A 26,601-nucleotide genomic window follows, 5' to 3' on the forward strand; every position below is an offset into this window, starting at 1 on the left:
TTGTTTTTATTTGATTATTACTGGAGTTAGTGGGAGAGTTATGTGGGACCCATTTTAGGATACAATATGCCTGGTAGGAATCTGAGCCAGCAGAGAATGTGCTTGACTTCCAGCCTTGCCCCCCCTTTCTTGAAAAAGACTGTTCCGGCCATTTGATTCTCATTCAGGCTTTCCTACTTTAACCCTGTGGTGTACATTTGCATCAGAATCGCAGTATAGGTTAAATGTGGTGCATACTAGATGATTATTTTTGGCCAAGTTGTGTTTCCAGTACAGAATTAAGCCATCAGCTCATCAAAAGTTGGAGTTCTTTTTCCCTATCTTTTGCATTTGTTAAAGCCTAAATTTTCTCAAATGAAAGAATTCTCTAGGTCAGTAACAAGGTCTTACAATTTGTTTCCAGCACCGCCTGTCTGGCACATAATAAATGGTGAGAGTATTAAATATTCTAAGAGGCATCCTTCCACTAGGCTCAATCCCGACCCTGACTGCGTATGAATGCACAAGAGGTCGCTTTCCACCACCAAGCGGCGCTAGGGCACCATCTAGAAAGGATTCACTAAGTTTTCCACAGGGTTTGAAGTTTCGTACTTCAAAACTTCTGACACTTCAAAGTGTCAGGTTAATTTACAAGTCGAGGGGAATTTTCCCAACAAATGAATGATGCCGCAGCCAGGGGTAGGCTGCAGAAGGCGCTCTGAGTCTCTGGGTGCACCACAGACCTCTTGGGATCGCAGCTGGAACTCGGGCTGAGGAGTCGCAGAGGTGCATGCGCGGGAGTGGGTGCAGCCCGGCGTCCAGGGTGCAGCCTGGCGTCCAGGTGAGGGCGGAGGTGCGTGCTGCGCGCGGGGTCAGCCAGGTGCGCGCTGTGGGGCTAGCCAGCTCCGTTTCCGCCCCCGCCCCCGCCCCCTCGCCGCGCGGGGCAGGCCTGGCCGCTCCTCCCCTGGGTGGGTCCCGGCTCCTTTTCTGGCAGGGTCTATTTGCATAGAGGAAACTGCCCAAAGTGGCCGCTGTGGAGGAGCTGGCTGCAGGGAAGGGGGCGTGCGCCGCGGTCCGCTGCTGCCTGGAGGCCAAGCTCCGCGCCGGGCCGACCTCGTGCCTCGGGCTCTCCAGCACGCTCCAGCACGCTCAGCCAGCGACCCCGGCTCTGTGCACCGTCCCCTCTGAGAGTCCACCCGCGACGAGCACACCATGAGTCCAGGCCAGGGCGCCGGCGGCGACGCGCGTAAGGGCTGCCGGACGGGCGGCGGCGGCGGCGGCGGCGGCGGCGGCGGCGGCGGCGCGGGGCGTCCCGCGACGGCAGCCGGGGCCTGGGCGGTGAGCGCGCTGTGCCTGCTGCTTTCCGCCGGCTCGGCGGCCGCCTGCCTGCTGCTGGGCGTCCAGGCGGCCGCGCTGCAGGGCCGGGTGGCGGCGCTCGAGGAAGAGCGGGAGCTGCTGTGGCGCGCGGGGTCGCCGGACACCCTGGTCGCCTGGGCCGAGCCGCAACTGGAGCGCCTGCTGCGCGAGGTAAGTCGCCGAGCGCAGGGCTGGGAGTGTCCGTGCGCCGGGAGCCGTTGCGGTGAGGAAAGGTCGCTCGCCAGCCGTGAGCGCCCGAGTCCGTCCGAGCAGCCTGCGCGGGGCCGGGGGTGGGGTGGGGTGCTGAGGAAGGCTGGGGTGCTGGCGGCCGAGGGGTCCTGCTGTTCCCGCTCCAGCCTCAGGGTCGGCCTGCGTGAAAAACAACCTAGAAGTGCTGTTTCGGGGACGAGCAGGGGGAGGAAGAGGAAAGACTGAGAACTTTGAAATAACAGATCTGGGGGCGGGTCTCCACGGGTGTGTGCGCTCGGACCGGTGGCTTCCCGCCTGCGTTAAGCGCCTGCCTTCCTACCTGTGCCAGGATAATGAAGAAGCTTTTGCGGGAAGTGTGTGGTGACTTCTGTCACTGGTAGCAGCTACTGTTCCCAACGCTGATATACCTGCAGAGGTGTGGGGCTCCCAGCAGACCGGAGGTTTCCTGGTGGCAGGAAACCTCAGTCAGACCCTGGCCGGGGCCCTTGGAGGGGCATGGTTAATCCAGCCTGCGCTGTCCACCCTCCGGCCCCTCAGGAAAGTGTTTCAGAACAGCTCCATCTTGGAGATGCTGTGCTGTGCCTGGGGCTGCTTGGGCTCAGCGCTCACCCAGGGCAACCCAGACCTGTGGGGGTGCCAACATCAGCTTGGCAGGGTGAGGGGAATAAAAAACAGTCCGGGCCAAAAAGTACAGATTCTGGATTCGGTCAACGCCACCTAGGCGATGCCACCTGGGCATTGTGGACACAGCAGATGCTGAGTTTCCTTGCTGGAAGCATCATATGAGACTCTCTGACACTTCTGTTAAGGTTGCTGCTATGTGTCTTCAAAGCAGGAGCCACATGTGAGACTTCAAATCTCTCACCCATCATGCTGATCAAAACCTCCAGCAGGGCACCTCCCCATAGAACAGTGGTGGTAGACTGGCCAGAGCGCCCCTGCTTGTGCTGGCCTCCCTTGCCTGAGCCATCCTCTTCTTCCTAGGAAAGGCAGCTACCCCAAGATCACAAGCATATTCCCCAAAAGGGCATCCTCAACTGTAGTATGAATAGCACCACAGTGTTTCAAGGTAGAGGAGAAGATGGGCAGGGCTGTTACTACCATTTCCCCTGAACTGTGCCCAGCTGTGATCTTTATTAATGTAGCTGTGTATCCATTTTTTAGTTAATTTGGATTCTTTAAGGTGAATGGGAGAAAACTGTACCATGCCTTTGTGTTCACCATACCTATTTCTTAGTCACTTTAATTTAAGCCAGTGTTACATCTCTTCTAACTTGGTTTTGGGCAAAATTGCTGCTTCATGAAATGATTTCCTATGTTCCTCTTGAAAGTGCCTGCAGACTTTAGAAATCTCTGCTGGCAACTCCTGGTGATGGTTTCATAATTGCAGCCCATTACCTTTTGGCAAATCCTTAGAGACAAGGGTATTGAATTGATTTATGGAGGGCCAGTAAAATTTCTACCTGTTAGTGCTATAACTGTGGCTGTTCTTTCGAATGGGGGGCCCCTTTTACTTAATAAAAAATAAACTGCAAGCTTTGATTGAGTAAATCAGAAATCCCAGTAAAACCTTTTAGAAGAAACTTGCAAATTGTGTCCATTCTAATAGGGAGGAGAGTGCTGGGAAAGCAGCCACTGCTGAGATTCGAGTCCTGAACTATGCAGATCATAGGAGGCTTCATCCTGCTTCCAAGGAGTTATTGGGCAGAGTATTCCCCCTCTCTCTCCCTCTCTGTTTCTCTCTCTCTCTCTCTCCATACCACCGCCCCCACACCACCTCCCCCACTTCTTTCCTCTTCATTAGTAAGGGGAAGGGAAAATTTCAAATCCTGGGATTGCCACTTGAAATTTGCTATACCATTCTGCAGGCTACATCATTAGCATAGGACACATCCTAATGCTTGTGCTACTAGCTAACCAAGTTTGGTGTTGAGGAGTCTCTACTTGAAGCATCTGAGATGCCACACTATGAATGCAGTTGGGGTTCAGCTTCTGACTGTTTCAGTGTCCCTGTGAAAAGGCATCTCTTTCCCAGGGCACCAGTCTGTTCCTGCTCCTAGCCATTCTTCTCACAAATGTCACTGGATGGGAAATGTACATGGCCTGGCCAGTGACCCTGAGAGTCCCTGGCTGAGATGAGGGGACTCATGGGAGGTGCATAGTGGGAGTTGGTAATTGGGTTTAAATAGATGTGAAGATAATTTAGAAAAACTATTTGATATGAAGGACAAATAAATAATGAACTGAAAATCTCTTAAAGAAAAAACCTTTGTACTTGAACATGTTTTTCAGTTCTAATTTGTTCGCAGTGAAGCATCCTTTCAGCCTGTGCTGAAGTAGCTGTGTATGTGAGGATGCCTGCAGCTTGTCCTTTTACCAACAAGCTTGTTTTCAGAGAATAGAAATCCTTGCCAACCATACACAACTTTAATGTCAGAAAAAAATAAAAAATAAGCCAACAGAAGCCACTGTTAATATTGGACCCACTGTCTTTGTTCCCTTGGGAACAGAACTGTGAAATAACTTCTTTGGGACTGGCTGATGTGCCTGATAATGTAGATATAGAAGCTACAAAAAAGGAATATTCATGATAACTCATGATTATTAAAGACCCTTCCCATGGTACAAAATAAAGAAATGGTTTTCAGAAAATAAAAGCAAGATTTTTGAGCAAGAGTCATTAACAATAGTATCTTCAGTATGACCCAAAAATATAAATGCAAAACAAGCATATGATATTATGCTTTTAAAGTGCTTTAAAGAGCTTGCCTCGGTAATCAACCCCCCCATTAGTTATACCTATAGTTACAGTACTACAAAAGCTTAAATTTTAGAGTAAATAAAATAGCTGCTATACCACAGTAAAAACTTTAATGCAAGGATTAAAGAAATATTTAGTTGTATTCAGAGGAAACTATTTTCAGCTTACAATGGATTTATTGTTGGCTGTTGGTCTTCCATTCTCCAGACCAATCAGTTTGAAAACAAGAAAAGCCCAGAGACTCAGGGTAAAATTCAAGCCCTTTCCTTCCCTACCATCAACTATATATATTGACTAAGTTACCATAAAACCCAAATCAGGAATCAAATGTAGCTTTTTTTGGCCTCTGTGGCAGCTTGTCACTTATCAGGACTGCTCTAAGGTGTATGCTTTAATAAAAATGGCAATTTTTGAGTCCCATAGCACAACTGGAGATGGAGTATAAATCATAGCTACATTTGTTTCCTTGACATTTCCTGGCTCCCAAACCAAAAAAGTTTACAGTTACTTCCTGGCATGCTCACTTTATTTCTCCACTCTTTTTTTTTTCCTTGTTTTTTTTGCAGAAGTTTAGGAGAGCTTTATAATAATAGCAGCATGTTTAGAATGAGCCGACTGTTGGGGCATTCCTTTCACAGATATATTTTGGAATTGTTGAATTGGACTTTTACACATTAGCTTTGAAGATTTGCAGCAGTGCTCCTGAAGTTCGGGGATCTGAAAGCTGAATGAATTTAGACCAGCAGGCAGAGAGGGGTAGATGATAAATGGGGTTTCAGTCCCACTATTTACTAGTCCTGGCATCTAACCTCTTCAACTTCCTGAGCTCCAACTTCCTCTTCCCTAATACGATGGTCACAACTACCTGTGTACTGATGAGCAAATAAGATAATGTAGAGGAAAGTGTTGGTCAGTAAGTCTTTTGATGGTGAGTACCAAAATCCCCAAGTGTGATTCCTTAAACAGTACAGTCATTGAATTATCTTGCATAACCTGAGAATCCTGGAAGTCAGCCTGCAGGTCCTGGGTTAGTTCAATGACTTGGCCATGACTGGGTGCCAGGTCATTCTCTGCCATTCTCTTTTTTTTTGTTTTGTTTTCCCTGTCACTTTATTTTTATTTTCTCTCACAACTTTACATTTACTTTCTTTTTTTTTTTTTTACATCTTTATTGGAGTATAATTGCTTTACAATGGTGTGTTAGTTTCTGCTTTATAACAAAGTGAATCAGTTATACATATACATATGTTCCCATCTCCTCCCTCTTGCGTCTCCCTCCCTCCCACCCTCCCTATCCCACCCATCCAGGTGGTCACAAAGCACCCAGCTGATCTCCCTGTGCCATGCGGCTGCTTCCCACTAGCTATCTATTTTACATTTGGTAATGTATATATGTCCATGCCTCTCTCTCACTTTGTCACAGCTTACCCTTCCCCCTCCCCATATCCTCAAGTCCATTCTCTAGTAGGTCTGTGTCTTTTGTTTTTTTTTTTGTCCTTGGATTGTGCATTTTATTTCTCATATATCAAGTTATGCCTTTGTTTGAGAGCATCATGACATTTGTTTTATTTTATTTTATTTTTTAACATTTTTATTGGGGTATAATTGCTTTACAATGGTGTGTTAGTTTCTGCTTTATAACAAAGTGAATCAGTTATACATATACATATGTTCCCATATCTCTTCCCTCTTGCGTCTCCCTCCCTCCCACCCTCCCTCTCCCACCCCTCCAGAGGGTCACAAAGCACCGAGCTGATCTCCCTGTGCTATGTGGCTGCTTCCCACTAGCTATCTACCTTACGTTTGGTAGTGTATATATGTCCATGCCTCTCTCTTGCTTTGTCACAGCTCACCCTTCCCCCTCCCCATATCCTCAAGTCTGTTCTCTAGTACGTCTGTGTCTTTATTCCTGTCTTACCCCTAGGTTCTTCATGATATTTTTTTTTCTTAAATTCCATATATATGTGTTAGCATACGGTATTTGTCTCTCTCTTTCTGACTTATTTCGCTCTGTATGACAGACTCTAGGTCTATCCACCTCATTACAAATAGCTCAATTTTGTTTCTTTTTATGGCTGAGTAATATTCCATTGTATATATGTGCCACATCTTCTTTATCCATTCATCCGATGATGGGCACTTAGGTTGTTTCCATCTCCGGGCTATTGTAAACAGAGCTGCAATGAACATTTTGGTACATGACTCTTTTTGAATTATGGTTTTCTCAGGGTATATGCCCAGTAGTGGGATTGCTGGGTCATATGGTAGTTCTATTTGTAGTTTTTTAAGGAAACTCCATACTGTTCTCCATAGTGGCTGTATCAATTCACATTCCCACCAGCAATGCAAGAGTGTTCCCTTTTCTCCACATACTCTCCAGCATTTATTGTTTCTAGATTTTTTGATGATGGCCATTCTGACTGGTGTGAGATAATATCTCATTGTAGTTTTGATTTGCATTTCTCTAATGATTAATGATGTTAGCATTCTTTCATGTGTTGTTGGCAGCCTGTATATCTTCTTTGGAGAAATGTCTATTTAGATTTTCTGCCCATTTTTGGATTGGGTTGTTTGTTTTTTTGTTCTTGAGCTGCATGAGCTGCTTGTAAATTTTGGAAATTAATCCTTTGTCAGTTGCTTCATTTGCAAATATTTTCTCCCATTCTGAGGGTTGTCTTTTGGTCTTGTTTATGGTTTCCTTTGCTGTGCAAAAGCTTTGAAGTTTCTTTAGGTCCCATTTGTTTATTTTTGTTTTTATTTCCATTTCTCTAGGAGGTGGGTCAGAAAGGATCTTGCTGTGATTTATGTCATAGAGTGTTCTGCCTATGTTTTCCTCTAAGAGTTTGATAGTTTCTGGCCTTACATTTAGGTCTTTAATCCATTTTGAGCTTATTTTTGTGTATGCTGTTAGGGAATGATCTAATTTCATACTTTTACATGTACCTGTCCAGTTTTCCCAGCACCACTTATTGAAGAGGCTGTCCTTTCTCCACTGTACATTCCTGCCTCCTTTATCAAAGATAAGGTGACCATATGTGCATTGGTTTATCTCTAGGCTTTCTATCCTGTTCCATTGATCTATCTTTCTGTTTTTGTGCCAGTACCATATTGTCTTGATTACTGTAGCTTTGTATTATAGTCTGAAGTCAGGGATCCTGATTCCTCCAGCTGCGTTTTTCGTTCTCAAGATTGCTTTGGCTATTCGGGGTCTTTTGTGTTTCCATACAAATTGTGAAATTTTTTGTTCTAGTTCTGTGAAAAATGACAGTGGTAGTTTGATAGGGATTGCATTGGATCTGTAGATTGCTTTGGGTGGTAGAGTCATTTTCACAATGTTGATTCTTCCAATCCAAGAACATGGTATATCTCTCCATCTATTTGTATCATCTTTGATTTCTTTCATCAGTGTCTTATAATTTTCTGCCTACAGGTCTTTTGTCTCCTTAGGTAGGTTTATTCCTAGATGTTTTATTCTTTTTGTTGCAATGGTAAATGGGAGTGTTTTCTTGATTTCACTTTCATATTTTTCATCATTAGTATATAGGAATGCCAGAGATTTCTGTGCATTAATTTTGTATCCTGCTACTTTACCAAATTCATTGATTAGCTCTAGTAGTTGTCTGGTAGCATCTTTAGCATTCTCTTTGTATAGTATCATTTCATCTGCAAGCAGTGACAGCTTTACTTCTTCTTTTCCAATTTGGATTCCTTTTATTTCCTTTTCTTCTCTGATTGCTGTGGCTAAAACTTCCAAAACTATGTTGAATAAGAGTGGTGAGAGTGGGCAACCTTGTCTTGTTCCTGATCTTAGAGGAAATGCTTTCAGTTTTTCACCATTGAGGATGATGTTGGCTGTGGGCTTGTCATATATGGCCTTTATTATGTTGAGGAAAGTTCCCTCTATGCCTACTTTCTGCAGGGTCTTTATCATAAATGGGTGTTGAATTTTGTCAAAAGCTTTCTCTGCATCTATTGAGATGATCATATGGTTTTTCTCCTTCAATTTGTTAATATGGTTTATCACACTGATTTGCATATATTGAAGAATCTTTGCATTCCTGGAATAAACCCCACTTGATCATGGTGTATGATCCTTTAAATGTGCTGTTGGATTCTGTTTGCTAGTATTTTTGCATCTATGTTCATCAGTGATATTGGCCTGTAGTTTTCTTTCTTTGTGACATCCTTGTCTGGTTTTGGTTCAGGGTCATGGTGGCCTCGTAGAATGAATTTGGGAGTGTTCCTCCCTCTGCTATATTTTGGAAGAGTTTGAGAAGGATAGGTGTTAGCTCTTCTCTAAATGTTTCATAGAATTCACCTGTGAAGCCATCTGGTCCTGGGGTTTTGTTTGTTTGGAAGATTTTTAATCACAGTTTCAATTTCCTTGCTTGTGATTGGTTTGTTCATATTTTCTATTTCTTCCTGATTCAGTCTTGGCACGTTGTGCGTTTCCAAGTATTTGTCCATTTCTTCCAGTTTGTCCATTTTATTGGCATAGAGTTGCTTGTAGTATTCTCTCATGATCTTTTGTATTTCTGCAGTGTCAGTTGTTACTTCTCCTTTTTCATTCTAATTCTATTGATTTGAGTCTTCTCTCTTTTTTTCTTGATGAGTCTGGCTAATGGTTTATCAATTTTGTTTATCTTCTCAAAGAACCAGCTTTTAGTTTTATTGATCTTTGCTATCATTTCCTTCATTTCTTTTTCATTTATTTCTGATCTGATTTTTATGATTTCTTTCCTTCTGCTAACTTTGGGGTTTTTTTTGTTCTTCTTTCTCTAATTGCTTTAGGTGCAAGGTTAGGTTGTTTATTTGAGATGTTTCCTGTTTCTTAAGGTAGGATTGTATTGCTATAAACTTCCCTCTTAGAACTGCTTTTGCTGCATCCCATAGGTTTTGAGTCGTTGTGTCTCCATTGTCATTTGTTTCTAGGTATTTTTTTATTTCCTCTTTGATTTCTTCAGTGATCACTTCGTTATTAAGTAGTGTATTGTTTAGCCTTCATGTGTTTGTATTTTTTACAGATCTTTGCCTGTAATTGATATCTAGTCTCCTAGCGTTGTGGTCGGAAAAGATACTTGATACAATTTCAATTTTGTTAAATTTACCAAGGCTTGATTTGTGTCCCAAGATATGATCTATCCTGGAGAATGTTCCATGAGCACTTGAGAAAAATGTGTATTCTGTTGTTTTGGGATGGAATGTCCTATAAATATCAAGTAAGTCCATCTTGTTTAATGTATCATTTAAAGCTTGTGTTTCCTTATTTATTTTCATTTTGGATGATCTGTCCATTGGTGAAAGTGGGGTCTTAAAGTCTCCTACTATGAATGTGTTACTGTCGATTTCCCCTTTTATGGCTGTTAGTATTTGCCTTATGTATTGAGGTGCTCCTATGTTGGGTGCATATTTACAATTGTTATATCTTCTTCTTGGATCGATCCCTTGATCATTATGTAGTGTCCTTCTTTGTCTCTTTGAATAGTCATTATTTTAAAGTCTATTTTGTCTGATATGAGAATTGCTACTGCAGCTTTCTTTTGGTTTCCATTTGCATGGAATATCTTTTTCCATCCCCTCACTTTCAGTCTGTATGTGTCTCTGAGTCTGAAGTGGGTCTCTTGTAGACAGCATATATATGGGTGTTGTTTTTGTATCCATTCAGCCAGTCTGTGTCTTTTGGTGGGAGCATTTAATCCATTTACATTTAAGGTAATTATCAATATGTATGTTCCTATTCCCATTTTCTTAATTGTTTTGGGTTTGTTATTATAGGTCTTTTCCTTCTCTTGTGTTTCTTGCCTAGAGAATATCCTTTAGCATTTGTTGTAAAGGTGGTTTGGTGGTGCTGAACTCTTTCAGCTTTTGCTTGTCTGTAAAGGTTTTAATTTCTCTATCAAATCTGAATGAGATCCTTGCTGGGTAGAGTAATATTGGTTGTAGGTTTTTCTCCTTCATCACTTTAAATATGTCCTGCCAGTCCCTTCTGGCTTGCAGAGTTTCTGCTGAAAGATCAGCTGTTAACCTTATGGGGATTCCCTTGTGTGTTATTTGTTGTTTTTCCCTTGCTGCTTTTAATATGTTTTCTTTGTATTTAATTTTTGACAGTTTGATTAATATGTGTCTTGGCATGTTTCTCCTTGGATTTATCCTGTATGGGACTCTCTGTGCTTCCTGGACTTGATTAAGTATTTCCTTTCCCATATTAGGGAAGTTTTCAACTATAATCTCTTCAAATATTTTCTCAGTCCCTTTCTTTTTCTCTTCTTTTTCTGGAACCCCTATAATTCGAATGTTGGTGCGTTTAATGTTGTCCCAGAGGTCTCTGAGACTGTCCTCAGTTCTTTTCATTCTTTTTTCTTTATTCTGCCCTGCAGTAGTTATTTCCACTATTTTATCCCCCAGGTCACCTATCCGTTCTTCTGCCTCAGTTATTCTGCTATTGATCCCATCTAGAGTATTTTTAATTTCATTTATTGTGTTCATCGTTGCTTGTTTCATCTTTAGTTCTTCTAGGTCCTTGTTAAATGTTTCTTGCATTTTGTCTATTCTATTTCCAAGATTTTGGATCATCTTTACTATCATTATTCTGAATTCTTTTTCAGGTAGACTGCCTATTTCCTCTTCATTTGATAGGTCTGGTGGTTTTTTATCTTGGTCCTTCATCTGCTGTTTTTCTTTCTTCTCATTTTGCTTATCTTACTGTGTTTGGGGTCTCCTTTTTGCAGGCTGCAGGTTCGTAGTTCCCGTTGTTTTTGGTGTCTGTCCCCAGTGGCTAAATTTGGTTCAGTGGGTTGTGTAGGCTTCCTGGTGGAGGGGACTAGTGCCTGTGTTCTGGTGGATGAGGCTGGATCTTGTCTTTCTGGTGGGCAGGTCCACGTCTGGTGGTGTGTTTTGGGGTGTCTGTGGACTTATTATGATTTTAGGCAGCCTCTCTGCTAATGGGTGGGTTGTGTTCCTGTCTTTCTAGTTGTTTGGCATAGAGTGTCCAGCACTGTAGCTTGCTGGTCATTGAGTGAATCTGGGTGCTGGTGTTGAGATGGAGATCTCTGGGAGATTTTCTCCATTTGATAGTATGTAGAGCTGGGAGGTCTCTTGTGGACCAGTGTCCTGAAGTTGGCTCTCCCACCTCAGAGGCACAGCACTGACTGCTGGCTGCAGCACCAAGAGCCTTTCATCCACACGGCTCAGAATAAAAGGGAGAGAAAGAAAGAAAGAAAGAGAGAAAGAAAGAAAGAAAGAAAATAAAACAAAATAAGATAAAATAAAGTTACTAAAATAAAAAATAATTATTAAGAAAAAAAAATTTTTAAGTAAAAAAAAACACACACAAAAAACGGACGGATAGAACCCTAGTACAAATGGTGAAAGCAAATGTATACAGACAAAATCTCGCATAGAAGCATACACATACACACTCACATAAAGAGGAAAAGGGGAAAAAATAATAAATTTTGCTCTCAAAGGCCACCTCCTCAATTTGGGATGATTCGTTGGCTATTCATGTATTCCACAGATGCAGAGTACATCAAGTTGATTGTGGAGCTTTAATCCGCTGCTTTTGAGGCTGCTGGGAGAGATTTCCCTTTCTCTTCTTTTTTCTCACAGCTCCCAGGGGCTCACCTTTGGATTTGGCCCCGCCTCTGCGTGTAGGTCGCAGGAGGGCGTCTGTTCTTCGCTCAGACAGGACGGGGTTAAAGGAGCAGCTGCTTCGGGGGCTCTGGCTCACTCAGGGCGGGGGGAGGGAGGGGTGAGGATGCGGGGCGAGCTTGTTGCAGCAGAGGCCGCCGGGACGTTGCACCAGCCTGAGGCGCGCCGTGCGTTCTCCCGGGGAAGTTGTCCCTGGATCCCGGGACCCTGGCAGTGGCGGGCTGCATAGGCTCCCCGGAAGGGAGCTGTGGATAGTGACCTGTGCTCGCACACAGGCTTCTTGGTCGTGGCAGCAGCAGTCTTAGCGTCTCATGCCCGTCTCTGGGGTCCGCGCTTTTAGCTGCGGCTCGGGCCCGTCTCTGGAGCTCTTTTAAGCAGCGCTCTTAATCCCCTCTCCTCACGCACCAGGAAACAAAGAGGGAAGAAAAAGTCTCTTGCCTCTTCGGCAGGTCCAGACTTTTCCCGTGGTGCACTAACCCCCTGCAGGCTGTGTTCACGCCTCCAACCCCAGTCCTCTCCCTGCGCTCCGACGGAAGCCAGAGCCTCAGCTCCCAGCCCCGCCCGCCCCGGCGGGTGAGCAGACAAGCCTCTCGGGCTGGTGAGTGCCGGTCGGCACCGATCCTCTGTGCGGGAATCTCTCCGCTTTGCTCTCCGCATCCGTGTTGCTGTGCCCTCCTCCGCGGCTCTGAAGCTTTCCCCCTCCGCCACCCGCAGTCTCCGCCTGCGAAGGGGCTTCCTAGTGTGTGGAAACTTTTCCTCCTTCACAGCTCCCTCCCGCTTGTGCAGGTCCCGTCCCTATTCTTTTGTCTCTGTTTATTCTTTTTTCTTTTGCCCTACCCAGGTACGTGAGGAGTTTCTTGCCTTTTGGGAGGTCTGAGGTCTTCTGCCAGCGTTCAGTAGGTGTTCTGTAGGAGTTGTTCCACGTGTAGATGTATTTCTGGTGTATCGTGAGCCCTGGGAGTGGCCTTGGGGCGCTGGGCAAGCAAGGGGAGCTGACTCGGGGGCTCAGGCTGGCCGAAGCAGCGCCGCGCACGGATCTAGGTCCTCCTGATGCCTCGACACAGACACAGTGCTGCCATTCTCTTGGTCTTTCCTCATGGTCACAAGATGGCTGCTGCAGCTCCAAGCACATGTCTTCACACAAGAATAGCCAAGGTAGAAGGGAAGAGGGCAGGAAAAAGCTATCTTCTTGAGAGGCTTTCTTTTTTATTTGAGTTAGGGAACTTTCCTTATAGCCACCAGCCAGAACCAGGGCCAGTGATCACCATCATCCTGTCAAGAGTGTTGGGGTTGCCACAGGAGGCTTTGGCCAAGCTTGGTGAATCCTCTGAGTCTGGGCATGTTGTCAGTGGAACAAAATTGTAGCTTTATGAGCCTAGGAATGGCTATTGGGGAGCAACTAACAGTGTCAAATGGGTGCCCTAGAATGTTACCCTAGAGGAGGACAGGGAGGGGGTGGAGGGAGGGGGAAGTCATCCATTGTCCTGCCACAGTTTTCATGACCATACCCCCTTCACTGCTCCACACTTTGGGAACACTCTCCAGCTGCAAAATTTCTGTTTCCCTCAGGGTCCTGCTCTCCAGCCCTGCATCTAGCCATAGTAGTCAAAGGCAAGGTTGATGCATTTGGGGTTCTCTCTGGCTCAGTCCCATGCTTTGTAGTTTGTGGTCTTTAACCCTTAAGTGCATGCTGTTCTGATCCCAAAGTGACTGACTGGAGTGGCCTCCTTATTGGCGATGGCACTCTAGGGTCCTGCTTTCCAACTCTTTCCACATCGTGGCATACACAAAAAACGACACCTGCACATCACCCTGCAGTAAGTGGAAGAGGCTGCTCGGGCTGGAGGGAACTGGCCCAGCCACTCTGAGGACCAAGGAGATCAGTATACCTGAAAACATGTGTGGTGCCCTATACCCATCAGGTGTGCCTAGGTAGCTCTGCTCCCCCTCCTCACCCCAATCCCAGCCATAGGCCCCCTTGGCTTTTTCAACAGCCATATCTCACTGTGGCCTCCAAATCCCCTTCCAGAGATCATGGAAGAATCATGGTCCCCAGAGCAGGGTGTCTCTTTTACCTTCATTGAGCATCATCTCATTAGATTCCACCTTTCTAGTTGCCTTTGGATCCTTATACTTTCAAATAGCAATGTGACAGGACCCCAGCTCAGACTGGCTTAATTAAAAAGGGAATTTAACCGAAATGTCCAGGGAAATGTCTGCTCAGGCACAGCTAGAGGTGCCTTGATTTTGTGTTTCTTTGTGTTGGCTCCATATTTGTCAAGGATGCCCTCACTCTTTCCCATGAAGTGACAGGGCAACTGTCAGCAGCTCCAGGTCCATGTCCTCAGCATTAGAGTTTCTCTTTCCCAATAGTCCCACTGATTCACTCCAGTGGTCAATATGGATTACCTGCACCAGTCACTGAGATGAGCCAGGCAGCATCTCTGATCTCTGTGGTGGGGGGAGGTTCTGTGCACCTGTGCACATCTGTGTGTACCCCACTGGAGCTGAAAGGACCAGGAGTGGAGGATGGTCCCCAAAGGAGAATTTGGAGTGTTGTTATTAGAAGGGAAAGAAGACAGGGGGCTGGTAAAACCAAGTAGATGACCATCCAAGGAATAACAAGAGAGAGGCTCGGGCAGTAAACTGGAGCCACATTCTGGAGAAATTCTTCCTCAATGGCTTGAAATCCAGCTAAAGGATTTCTGATCTAATGGGCTAGGCAGTAGGTTGGTAGGTGTTTGTTCTGCAGGTGTTTATGTATATTGATAAATTTGGGTTTATCTGTAGGATCAAAATCTGTATTTCTCTCTGAATATAATGTGCTCACAAAATGTGAGCTTAACAAGTTATAGGATAACTTAAAATCTTAAAACTTTCCCACAACAGCATCATGAATCGTGGAAGACAGAGGTTATTGTCCTTGTTTTACAAGGGAGAAATGTCACTAAGAGGGAGGCCATGACCTGTTCCAGGCACACAGGCCAGGCCTGAGCTCCCTCAGGTCAGCAGGAGGCCTTGGAAGGAGGAGTGATAAGGACAGGTGTGTTCTCTCCACCCTTTATATGAGTTTCATGTCCACCCGAGGGCAGTCAGGGCCGCCTGCTCCTGGGGCCCACCTTCCTCGGCCCACTTTCTTTTCTTTTTTTTTTTTAAGTCTTTATTGAATTTGTTACAATATTGCTTCTACTTTATGTTTTGGTTTTTTGGCTGTGGGGCATATAGTATCTTAGCTCCCCCACCAGGGATAGAACCCATACCCCCTGCATTGGAAGGCGAAGTCTTAACCACTGGACTGCCAGGGAAGTCCCCCTTCAGCCCATTTTCATCTGCTTCCCAGGGAGTGTTCTCCCCATAGGAGTGTACTCATGCAAAAGGAGGCTCCTCTCCGGACTGGTTGAGGAATCTGTTGGGGTGCCCTGAGTCCCAGTGACCTGGAGCAGTGACGCCAGGAGGTTGCCCAGCTTTGCCTGGTGCTGTGTGTCAGGGTGGCCTTGAGGGACCTGTGTTTGAAGAGGAAGCGCTCTGGACAAGGAATCAGAAGGCCACTGTCTTTAGTCTGTTCAAGCTGCTGTTACAAAATACCACAGACTGGGTGGCTTAAACAACAGATATTTATTTCTCACAGTTGTGGAGGCTAGGAAGTCCAAGATCAAGGCACCAGCAGATTTGGTGTCTGGTGTAGACCCGCTTCCTGGTTCATAGGCGGTCTTCTCCCTGTGTCCTCTCATGGCAGACAGAAGGGTTGAGGGAGCTCTCTGGGGTCTCTTTTATAAGAACACTAATCCCATTTATGAGGGCTCTACTCTCATGTCCTAATCACCTGTGAAAGCCCCCATCACCTAATCCCATTACAGGGGGGCAGGGGGCTCAATGATTCAGTCTGTAGCAGCCACCACCTGCTGGCTGTGTGGCCCAGGCTGGTCCAGAGCCTCAGTTCTCTATGCATGAGGCAGGGCTGAGAGCACTGCTCAGCCTGTGGGGAGGGGCCAGGGTGATTCAGGAAGAGAAGGGAGGGCTGGACAGAGTAGCTTGTACAGCCCAGGGTGAGCTCTGAGCACTAGATCCTGCTGTTCTTCAGTGTCAGGGTCCCAAAGGCCTTTGGTGTAATCCTACACCTTCAGGGAGACCTCTCCTTCACCACAGATTTCTACACATTTCCCCCTTTTGCCTTAATTATTCGGACCCCTGCCCCCCACTAGGCATTGTTAGGTGTTGGTGGGAGACAGAGTTCTTTCAAACCCTTTTCTCTTTGCTCAGCAGCTCCCCAGCTCCCACTGCTCCTGGACTGTGGCCACCTCCTTTAGGATGTTAGACCCAATGTTGGGAAATAGCACACCTGCTTGGCAACCCTTCCCCTTCCTCCCTTTTTAAACTTGAAATAACCAAGATGTATGTCGATTTAACATGATTAATGTTATTGATAATCCCATCACTCTAAAACAAGGACATTTAACATTTTGCACGATCCCTTCCAATTCTTATATGGATGGACAGATTTATGCGTACCTAAGTGCACACACCATTTACACCTTGCTTCTGTATATTCCAACCTTTTATCAAACACATTTTTCCAGGTGCTGCAGTCTTTATGGTCATGTTTCATGACCACATAGGGTTCCATCAGTGGAATCTGCATCCCTCTGTCAACACGGCATCTAGGCCTCTCCACATCTTCGTTGGCACAGACAGCTGATGGTTTTATGGGGAAAGTTTCTTACTTCTGTTATTTTTTATGATGTAGAGTACCTGCCTAAAGAGGATCATTTTTAGGGCTTTGTTTTTTGTCTTGATTTTGGACCATCCAAGTTTGTCCATGACATACATGTTCATCCTCCTGTGGAATTCCAAAACTGTTGCACCACTGTGAAATCATGCTTCAAGTTTTATGATGGGAAAAGTGGATTCAATCTGTCTTTTGGTTGAACTTTCATTTCAGTTGGGTCTGTTGCTGTTTTTGAAAGCAAAAGCAAAAGCAAATGATAAAGAAGTCTTAAAGTAAGATTTGGAAGAACTCTGAAGATTTCATCTCAGAATTAGGCTCATTTGTTGGTTTGGTGCAGAACCCTCCTTGAGTAGTGTTTTGCAGTACTGGGCACTGCACTTGGTCTGTGCTGCGACTTCTAATTCTGTGAGCAAATGTAACTCTGTTCGGTAAACTTCTCTGTAGGCCACACACGACCTCCAGCTCCTCCCCAATCGATTTTCTCCATGTGTAGGATCAGGATTAATCTTTAATTGTTGACACAGACACTTAGAAAACATCCCTTCATCATGTCTGGAAACATATTTCAGTACTAAGCACCAACCACTGGGAGAAAAAATAAGTTTGCAGATACAGTTTTTTAAAAAAATATATTATGTCTCCCCTACCAGATTTTATTTTATGTATTATTATTATTTTTTGCACTGCATGGCATGTGGGATCTTAATTCCCCAACCAGGAATTGAATCCGGGTGCTTGGCAGTGAAAGTGCGGAGTCCTAACCACTGGACCACCAGGGAATTCCCTGCAGATATAGTTTTAAAGAAAGCCATGTCACTGTACTCCTGGAGACTACAGGGGAAACAGTTGAGGGCCTCCCAAGTGCCCGCCCTGGACAGAAGGGTCACGTATTCTTCCTTGTGGTGTTTCTTAACAGCCCCATCCCAACCCCTGAGAGATAGGCTTCACCCTCCCAGAAGTGACAGTGACCAGCCCCAGGTGGCAGCGTGCGCCTGAGCCTGGGTGACCTGACTCCTAGCTTTGAGCCCTTTCTGCAGCCTCACAGCAGCCCCCCATGGAAACAATACTTGAGCTTGGAGCAGTGGCAGCTTTTTCTGCCAGTGTGGACATCCTCCACAGGTGTCCAATGTGGAGGGTGGTGGGGAAGACTTTAGCTTTAAGCAGAACTGGGTTCACATCCCAGCTCTGTCATTTCTCAGCTGTGTAGCTTCAGGTAAATTGCTGTTTTTCCAAACCTCAGTTTGCTCATCTGTTAAATGGGGATTATAGTACTTGCCTTATAAAGTTTCTGTGGGGATTAAACAAGTTGATATGTCCGAAGAGCTCAGTGCATCGTACACATCCTGAAAATCGTTCTTCTTGTTGGAATTCTTCTTTGACTGAATCCAGAAGGAATGTCTCTGTTTGCTAATTGGATAGGAAGTCCTGTGGTTACAAGGATGATCTTAAGATCTTTTTACCACTGGGGTTCTGCCATCCTGTTAAGGCCATACAGAAGCGAAAAAGGTATTAACACATGTCCAGTCTCTGAGTCAATGATAGAGAAATGTGGCTTGGTTGTTGAAGAAAGACAAAGACTGCATTAGCTTCATAGCCATGTTTTTTCAGTCTCTCATTTGAGCAGAATGAGATTTTCCACTTAAATAAAAAATTTCAGTTTTGACCAAAATAAAAATCTAATTATTCATGAAAATTATTATATGGATTTTTCAAACAGCCAATAAATTTGCTTTAATTAATGTTAGTCTGTTTTTGTGGTTATGCAATAGAGCACAAATACTCCCAAATGCTCATGATTAAACTAATGAATTGGAGGCCTCACACACATCTGCTTCTGTTCATATTGGTAAATGAGAAAACCTTTATTTTTCTGATGTAGCCACAAAACCTTGGGTGGGGAAAGTGCCTTCCAATGGGTAATATGAACTTTTAAAACAGAATTTGCTTCCAACTTTATGTTGTGAAACAAATCATAAAGTAGTTAGAAAGAATTCTGGTGTTTTCAGAAGACAATTTAAATAAAATCTACTTAACTTGGGCCTCCAAGGAGGATCATCACACAAAAACCAGGGTCTGTCCATTTATTTAACTGTGCCTTTTTGTGTGATATATGGGCTGTTATCATCTACAGCATCTTATTTTCAGATCCATCTTGTGGTTCAGACAAACGAAGGACAAGTTCACATGGCAATGGGATTAGAGTATGTGTGTGTGAGGGTGAGCCAGTGCGAGGGCTGGGAGAGTGCAAGAGTGTGCATGCGTGTGGGTGTGTATGCGTGTGAGAGCAAGTGTGCACACATGTGAGCATGCTGCCTGTATGTGAGTGTGTATATATATGTGAGTGCACATATGTGTCTAAGTATGTATATGAATATAAGTGTGTGCATGTGTGGGGGTGTGTATGGGTGTGTGCATGCACATATGCACACTTATGTGCACACAGGAGCTGGGAAGGAAGCAGGAAGGGTGAGACCAGCCTGACCTCTTGCCTCCCCACAGAAGTTGTCCCACCTTGAAGACCCCCTGACTGGGCCTGGCACAGCTCATGCTGTTGCTCCAGATCTGGGAGACCTGGGTTTGAGCCTGGAGCTGCCTCTAAACTGGCCACTGTGTCCTGGGACAAATCAGTTGGCTTTCCAAGCCTCAACTTCCTCCTCTGGAAAAAGGGTGATGGTGTCTGCTTCACTGCTTTTCTGTGAGGATGGAGTAAGGCCCCTTCCCAGGACTGCCCCGGACAGTGAGGGGCCAGGAGTTCTCTCCTTAACCACTCCCCACTTGGCTAATCCTAGCTTCGGGGCTGTCAGGACTGCTAACATCAGTGCCAGGTCCTTCCTGGGGACAGTTCCTCCTCCTCCTTCCGGCTCCCATGATGAAGCTCACACCTTAGGCGTGGCCTTGAATGAGTTGAGCTGGAAGAAGCACCATAGTATAACTCAGCCCAGCCGGTCCTGGTTCTGCTGATGATCTCTTCCTGGGCTTTTGTTCAGTTAGCGCTGCCTCTCTGAGTCCATGCCATAGGCAGGTCTGGCCACTGCGCATTCTTCTCACTCATCTTCCTAAATATTCTCAGCGCTGTGTCCCTCTCCTCACCCCATCAACCCTCAGTGCCTCTCATCACCTGTGGGCCGGTAAGGTGAAAACTTCTCAGTCTGCCTGGCATCAAGGCCCCAGGTCCATTCAGCCTTCTCTCACTTCAGTTCACTTGGGGATGGTGGGGAATCTGAAGGAGGCATGGGGTTGGGGTCGGGGTGTCTGAGGGACCCCATCTGTGTCAGTGTGCTGGTGCTGCCCTAACAAAGTACCACAGTCAGGGTGGCTTAAACAACAGATGTTTCTTTTCTCGTAATTCTAAAGGCTAGAAGTCCAAAATCTAGGTGTCAGCAGGTTGGTTCCTCCTGAGGCCTCTCTCCTCGGCTTGCAGATGGCCATCTTCTCCTGGTGTCCTCACATGGTCTTCCTTCTGTGTGTATATGCGTCTGAATCTCCTCTTTTTAATAGGACACCAGTCATATTGGATTAGGGCCCACTCTAATGACCTCACTTTAACTTAATTACCTCTTTAAAAACCCTATCCCAAATACAGCCACATTCTGAAGGATCAGGGGTTAGGACTACAACACATGAATTTTGGTGGGGGACACGATTCAGCCCATACCACCATCTAATCAGACTTGACACATCAGGGAAACTCCAGACGTTCACTGTGGGCAGGATGAAGAGGGCAGGGGCCAGCAGGAACAGTTGGAGCCCAGTGTGGGGATTCAAGCAGGCCTGACATGGCAGCTGGGCTGTGGCATGGAGGAGGCTTGGAGGCCACACATGGGAGCAGCCTGAGGGCTCTCCTCAACATGTCGGAAGCCACGATGGAGGGAATTCCCTGGCAGTCCAGTGGTTAGGACTCTACACTCTCACTGCTGAGGGCTCGGGTTCAATCCCTGGTTGGGGAACTAAGATCCCACAAGCCACTCTGTATGGCTAAAAAAAAAAGAAGCCATGATGGAAACTGTTCATTCCCCTCCCATGGCTGTTGATGGGATTTCTTTCTGTCAGGCCAGTGTGATGAACCTTAGAAAGCGGGTTCTGATGGGAAGTCATGTGTGCGTCCTTGAAAAATAATGAATGGGAACATGAATTAACGATTACTGAAGACTTGCATTTTGTTTGCAGACCAAACCTTTCAAAACACACTTCTGTATTTTGGGACTGAAAGGGACCTTTAAGGAAATGTTTGCCGATGTGGTTTAGAAGAGAGTCACTCAGCATGCCAATGGGAGTCACTGATTAAACCCACATTCCTAAGAGAAAAGTTTCTGAGCTCCTGCCAGATGCCTGGTTTGGGCTAGCTGTTCTCACTGGTTGTCTTCAGCTGGCTCTGCTGTGACGTTTACCTGACACCGAGGTGGAAGCTGAGGCTCAGGGTGGTGAACTGATGCTTCCCAAGCCCAGGATGCCTGCCCCACCAGCCGGCCAAGCCTGTGGGAGCCAGGACCTGGGTGCCCTTGTCCTTTGGCTTTTGTTAGGTTATACGTGAAGTGCACTGAACTCCACATATTTGAAATGTGTAATTTGCTACATTTTGACATAAGTGTACACCTGTGAAATCCCCACAGATGAACATGTCCATGACCCTCAAAACTTTCCTCTTTCCCCCTTGAATTCTCTCCCTTCCATTCTTTCCCACCTGCCATGCAAGTATTGCTGATTTCTACACAATTAATTAGCTTTCCTTTTTTTAAGATTTTTGTAGGAATGGAATCACACAGTATGTATTTTTTGTTGGGGGAGGGGAGCCTGGTTTCCTTCACTCAGTATAATTACTGAGAGTTTCTTTGATTCTTTTGCATACATTGTTAGTTCATTCTTTTTCAGTACCGAGTATTATTATATGGCTATACCACAATTTGTTTATCCATTCACCTGTTAATGGATATTTGGGTTATTTCTAGTTTGAGGCTGTTACAAATAAACATCCATGAACATTCATGTACAAGTCTTTGTATGGAATATACTTTCATTTCTCTTGGGTATAATACTTTGGAATGGAATGGTTGACCATCTGATAGATGTGTGATTAACTTTTTTTTTTTTTTTTTTTTTTTGCGTTACATGGGCCTCTCACCGTTGTGCCCTCTCCCGCTGCGGAGCACAGCCTCCAGACGTGCAGGCCCAGCGGCCACAGCTCACAGGCCCAGCCGCTCCGCGGCACGCGGGATCGTGATTAACTTTTTAAGAAACTGCCAAACCATTGTTCAAAAACATTGTATCATTTTACATTCCCATCAGCAGTATATGCGAGTTTCATTTGTTCATATAATGTCTTTTTTCTTTGGCCGCTTTTAAGATTTTCTCTTTATCCCTGGTTTTAAGCAATTCAATTATGATATGGCTTGGTGTAGTTTTCTTCGTGTTTATTTTGCTTAAGTTTCATTAAGAGTCTTTAATCTGTGAGTTTATAGTTTTCATCAAAATTTGAAAAACTTCTTGGCCATTTCTTCTTCAAATATTTTTTTCTGTTCTGCTCTTTTTCTCCTCTTCCTTGGGACTGCAATTACACACGTATTAGGCCACTTGAATCCCAAAGTTCACTGACATGCTTTCTTTTTAAAATAATAATTTCCCCCTCTGTGTTCATTTTGGATAGTTTCTGTTGCTGTTTACTAATCTTTTCCTCTGCAATGTTTAATCTTCCATTAATCCTTTCTACCCTATTTTCCATCTCAGACATGATAGCTTTCATCTCTAGAATTTCAGTTCAGGTCATTTAATATCTTTGCTCTCTCTACTTAACCTTTTGAACATACACTATGCAGTTATATTTCTTGTTTTAAGGTCCTTGTGTGCTAATTCTAACACCTGTGGCAGTTGTGGGTCATTTTCAATTAATTGATTTTTCTGCTCATTATGGGGTCTATTTTCCTGCTGGTAATTTCTGATTATATGCCAGACATTTATGAATTTTACCTCTTTGGGTGGTGGATATTTTTATATTTCTATCAATATTCATGAGCTTTGTTATGTCATAGATGTTACTTATAATAGTTTGATCCTTTTGGATCTTGTTTTTAAGATCCATTAGCTAGAATCAGAGCTATATTTAGCATAGGGTTGATTATTCCCTACCACTGAGGCAGGACCCTTCTTGGTACCCTGCTCAGTGTCTGAACAGATGCTCTTGCCAGCCCTGTGTGAGAGCTGGGCACTGTTCCCTCTAATCCTTTCCCTGGCTTCAGGTTGTTTCTTCACACACGTGCTGATCAACCCTCTGTGGAATACCCCGTGAGGACCCTTAAAGGTCTCCATGGTTCTCTGTGTGCAGCTCTCACCTACCAGGTCCTCTGCTCTGCAAACTCTAACTACCTTGGCATCCCTGCACTCACAGTTGCCAGGTTCCACCTGTATTTCCTCTCCCTGTGCCACATCCTGGAAACTCCCCCCAGGCAGGAAGCCAGAGTAATCGTTTTCTGTGTCTCTGAGGATCAATCTCTTTCCTTGCTTGATCCCTATATCTTCAAAACCATTGCTTCATATATCTTATTTGTGGGATTTCTATTTTTGTTTCGGTTTTTGATATTGTTTTGGGCAGGAGAGTAAATCTAGTCATTACTACTCCCTCTTGCCTGGAAGTAGAAAACCATAATGTGACCTTTTAAATTTAGGGTAATAATTTTAGATTTATAGAAACATATTGTACCTATGTACCTATGTAAATCTAGTCGTTGCTACTCCGTCTTGCCTGAAAGTTGAAATCCATGATGTAGCCTTTTAAATTTTTTCGAATAATTTTAGTTGTATAGAAACATATTATGTACATATGTACATAACCATAGTACATTTGTCAAAAGTAAAAAATTAACTGTGATACAATACTCTGGCAGGTGGAATTCTAAGATCGCTCCCAAGATTACCACCCCTTGCTGTACACACTTTGTATAACTCCCTCCTCATGAGTGTAGGCAGAACTTGTGATTATGATGATATGATTGAGTCACTCAACGTATGATTGAGTTACGTTAAAAAGCTTATCCTTGGTGGGCCTGACTTAATTAGGTGAGTCCTTAAAAAGACTGGACCCTTCCTTGAAGCATGAGAGGGTGTGTGGAGGGGACCACATGGCAAGGAACTGTGAATGACCTCTGGCCAGCAGTTAGAAAGAGAATGGGGGCCTCAGACCACAGGAACCACATGGGTTTGAAAGAGGACCCAGAGCTCTAGAAACCCGCAGATGACACATTGACTTTAGCCTCATGAGAGCCTGAGCAGAGAACCAAGTTCATCTGTGTCTAGACTTCCGATCACAAATACCATAAGATAGTAAATTTGTGTTATTTTAAACTGCTGAGTTGGTGGAAATCTGTTATGCAACAATGGAAAATGAATATAATTACTATTAACTAAAAAGAACCAGGTCAAATTCATGAGTAATAATAACCCACTATTCATCTAGCAAGATTTCAGTAAAGGTTAATGTGAAAAAAAAATGACTAATGTGAAGACGAGCATGAAGCCATGGACCACTCCCGTCACCTCCAGTTTTCAAGACGATTTTCACACTCTCATATTGTGTCTCAGTTGGAGGTGGTTAGAATTCTGATCAAGAATGGATCTATTATATGAGAAAATATTTGCAAATCATATATCTGATGAGGATTTAGTATCCAAATATGTAAAGAACTCATCAAAAAAAGAGCTCATGAACAAATAGACAAATAGACAAACAACCCAATTTAAATAGACAAACAACCCAATTTAAAAATAGACAAGGGGCTTGAACAGACATTTCTTCAAACAAGATATACAGAAGGTCAACAAGTACATGAAAAGGTGCTCAGCATCATTAGTCATTAGGGAAATGCAAGTCAAACCCATAATGAGATACAGCTTCACATCCATTAGGATCTGTTGGTGAGGATGGAGAGAAATTGGAACCCTCATACACTGCTGGTGGGGATGTCAAATGGTTCAGCCACTGTGGAAAATTTTGGTGGGTCTTCAAAATGTTAAATATGGAATTATCATATGACTCAACAATTCCACTCCTAGGTATATACCCAAAAGAATTGAAAACAGGTATTAAAACAATGCATGCACGTCCACTTATGTTCATAGCAGCACTATTCACAATAGCCAGAAGGTGGAAACAGCCCACATGTTCATCAAGGAATATATGGATAAACAAATTGTGGTATGTACATACAATGTAGTACTATTAAGCCATAAAAAAGAATGAAGTACTGACACATGATTCAAAGTGAATGAATCTCAAAAACATTTTGCTAAGTGAAAGAAACCAGACACAAAAGGTCACACACTGTGTGATTCTCTTTATATGAAATATCCAAAATAGGTTAATCCATAGAGACAGAAAGCAGATTGGTGGCTAGGAGGAGGGAGGAAAGGGAAGCTATTGCTTGATGGGTACAGGATTTCCTTTTGGAGTAATGGTAATGTGTTGGAACTAGATAGAGGGAACTACATGAAAGGGGTGGTTGCCCAACATTATGAATCCCCTAAAGGCCACTGAATTGTTCACTTTAAAATGGTTAATTTTATGCTATGTGAGTTTGACCTTAACTTTTTAAAAAAGAATAATCTGTTATATAAAATAACAAGTTATATCTTAATCAGTGGTAAATGACTTTGTAATTCTGCTATCCATTTTTTAACGTGAACTACAGACTTTATTTAGATCTTCTCACCAGTTTTTCTTCTAATGTCCTTTTCCTATTCCAGGATCCCACCCAGGAGACCACAATGTATTTACTGGTCATATCTCCTCCTCAGTCTTTCCTTGTGTTTTATGACTGACAATTTTAAGACATATTGGTCAGGTATTGTGTAGAATGTTGCTGAATTTGGGCTAGTCTGATGTTTCTCATGATTAGACTGGGTTACTAGTGTTTGGGAAGAATACCACTCAGGTGGATTGACACTATCATGACATCATGTCAGTGGTCTATGATGTCAACATGACCTATCACTGGTGACATTAACCTTGATCACTTGATTAAAGTGGTATCTGCTAGATTTCTCCATTATAAAGTTACTGTTTTCCTTTCCCTACTCTACATTTTGGAAGTAGGTCACTAAGTAAGTCCAGGCCATACTCAAGGAGAGGGGAATTTAGCTCCACCTCCTGGAGAGGGAAGTATCTAAATAAATTACTTGGAATTCTTCTGTAAGGAAGATTTGTCTCTTTTCCCTATTTATTTATGTATGTATGTATTTATTTATTTAATCATTTATATCAGTATGGACTCATGGATATTTAATTTATTCTTTGGATAATAATTCAATACTACATCATTTATTTTGTTGCTTAAGTTGCTCCAGCTTTTGCCATTCTGAATTCTTTTGCTTTGGTTTTGTTTCTTTGATGTACCGCCCCCCTTTTTTAAAGCACTTCCTTATTTTCTGGCACTGCAAGATACTCTAGGCTTATCTTGTATTTTTCCTGCCCTGACTCTAGAATCAGTCATTTCTCCAAGGAGTCATGGTTCTTTTTATTGGAGAATGGTATTTAGAAACCAAGATCTAGGTGCTGAATGTGCTTGCTGCTACTAGGGTGTCATTGGCTGTAGGTCTTCTCTGCAGGCAGCTTGGGTTATTATTCACTCTATATTCACATAACTGTAATTATTTCTGTATGCATCTGTCTGTGTGCATAACATAAACATGACCTCATAGTAATGTCTCTGACTAATCCAGCTTCCCCCTTTGCTTATTTATAACTTCTTTCTTGGACAGTGAGAAACCAGGCTCTCATTACCCATAGTTTATTTACTCACTTGTTCAACCCCAATATATATGTATAGTAATTTCAAAATTGCTACCCTGTACCCCTGTGTGAAACAACTGTACCTATCAGAGTATAGCATTTATGGACAGTTCCTTTGGTCTTCAGCCTTACAGTTCTCAATTG

At 44.0% G+C, this 26,601-nt stretch overlaps 1 protein-coding gene across 1 annotated transcript in view; it reads left to right on the plus strand.

The window, feature by feature from the left end:
- The first annotated feature begins 854 nt into the window (after positions 1-854).
- The window catches only part of COL23A1 (collagen type XXIII alpha 1 chain), a 354,295-nt gene continuing 328,548 nt past the window's right edge, over positions 855-26,601 (plus strand). Inside the window, exon 1 of the mRNA XM_049707215.1 lies at positions 855-1,506. Coding sequence (XP_049563172.1) covers positions 1,192-1,506 — 315 coding nt within the window. The 5' untranslated portion in view covers positions 855-1,191. The remainder of the gene's footprint in view (positions 1,507-26,601) is intronic.

This window comes from Orcinus orca, chromosome 3, assembly GCF_937001465.1.
Source record: "Orcinus orca chromosome 3, mOrcOrc1.1, whole genome shotgun sequence".
NCBI lineage: Eukaryota > Metazoa > Chordata > Mammalia > Artiodactyla > Delphinidae > Orcinus > Orcinus orca.